Source organism: Cariama cristata, unplaced genomic scaffold (assembly GCF_000690535.1).
Source record: "Cariama cristata isolate BGI_N322 unplaced genomic scaffold, ASM69053v1 scaffold19804, whole genome shotgun sequence".
NCBI lineage: Eukaryota > Metazoa > Chordata > Aves > Cariamiformes > Cariamidae > Cariama > Cariama cristata.
Window position 1 is genome coordinate 15,419 of NW_009613717.1, and position 1,254 is coordinate 16,672.

Consider the following 1,254-nt stretch of genomic DNA (forward strand, 5'->3'; position numbering starts at 1 on the left):
GAATTGGTGTGCCTGGTTTTTACGAATGAAAAAACCCGGGGAAAATATAAAGCCCCTCTCTTGCAAATATAGCTATCCCAAGCATCATCTGAGTGTAAAGAGCATGGAGATGAATGTCCTACCTGGGCACCAGTCCAGCAATGGCAACACAATCTATAGCTACCATGCGATGGATAATCCTTGCTGCCCCCAGAAGATTACTTGCCCGTTATCCGAAGATATTGAGCTTGTTCAAAAGAAAGCTTTAAAGGATATTATTCCAGTGATTGTGAAGATCCTGGAGGAAGTTCAGTTCATAGCAATGCGCTTCAGGAAACAAGATGAGGGTGAAGAGATCTGCAGTGAGTGGAAGTTTGCAGCTGCTGTCATAGACAGATTATGCCTGGTTGCATTTACCCTTTTTGCCATCATTTGCACATTTACAATACTCATGTCTGCTCCAAATTTTATAGAAGCTGTTTCAAAGGATTTTGCATAAGGATTTCAAAGACGAGCACAATAATTTAAAAGTAAATATTGCCAGTAATATTGCTAGATAATTTAACTCAAATAGAGAAGTGTACTTATATGTGCTAACATACACAGAAGGGGATGAAAATAATTTCAGGAGGTAATTATTCCTGATGTTCGTGATTGTAGTTACTGAATAGTAAACATATTGAACTCTGTTATGTATTTCATAAACTAGTGCCACGTGTAATTATGTCATGATCTGTGACAAATGATAGACAAGAATTCAAATCTGCAATATATTTATTACAAGTTAACACTAGTATTAATGTGTTATTATGAATTTGTGAACTTTTAGATATTGTTAACAATTTAAATGATCATTGATAACTATAAGCTTTGCAGCATTTTGTTGTTTTCAGTATATTTATGTTTTATCATTTTTGTTTAGTATGGCTGTGATATTCACTTCTCAGATTTGACAGACATATCTCCACAGTTTTATGATGCTGTATGTTGCGTTTACGAAAATAAACTATCATCATGTTAGCTCTCACTAGTGCAGTGACTGGAATGTTTTCTCAGTAAATATGTTAACAAAATGCATTTTTCCTGGAATGTTACAACTTTTTGGGGGAGTTGTTTTTGTTTGTTTGTTTGGGGTTTTTTTGGGTTTGTTTTTTTTTTTGGTTTTTTTTTTTTTTTTTTTTTTTTTTGTTTTTTTTTTTTTTTTTTTTTTTGTTTGTTTTTTTTGTTTTTAATTAGGGAATGTTGGTTGTGAGGTTGGAAAAAAATTCATTGTTG

General features: G+C 33.1%; 1 protein-coding gene across 1 annotated transcript in view; it reads left to right on the forward strand.

Moving 5' to 3' along the window:
- LOC104160891 (neuronal acetylcholine receptor subunit alpha-7-like) overlaps positions 1-694 on the forward strand; it is a gene marked incomplete at its 5' end in the record, with an annotated part of 3,836 nt that extends 3,142 nt beyond the window's left edge. The window contains one exon of the mRNA XM_009699136.1: positions 1-694. This exon is cut by the window's left edge and continues 55 nt beyond it. Within this exon, the coding sequence (XP_009697438.1) occupies positions 1-478 (478 nt within the window).
- Between the last annotated feature and the right edge of the window lie 560 nt (positions 695-1,254).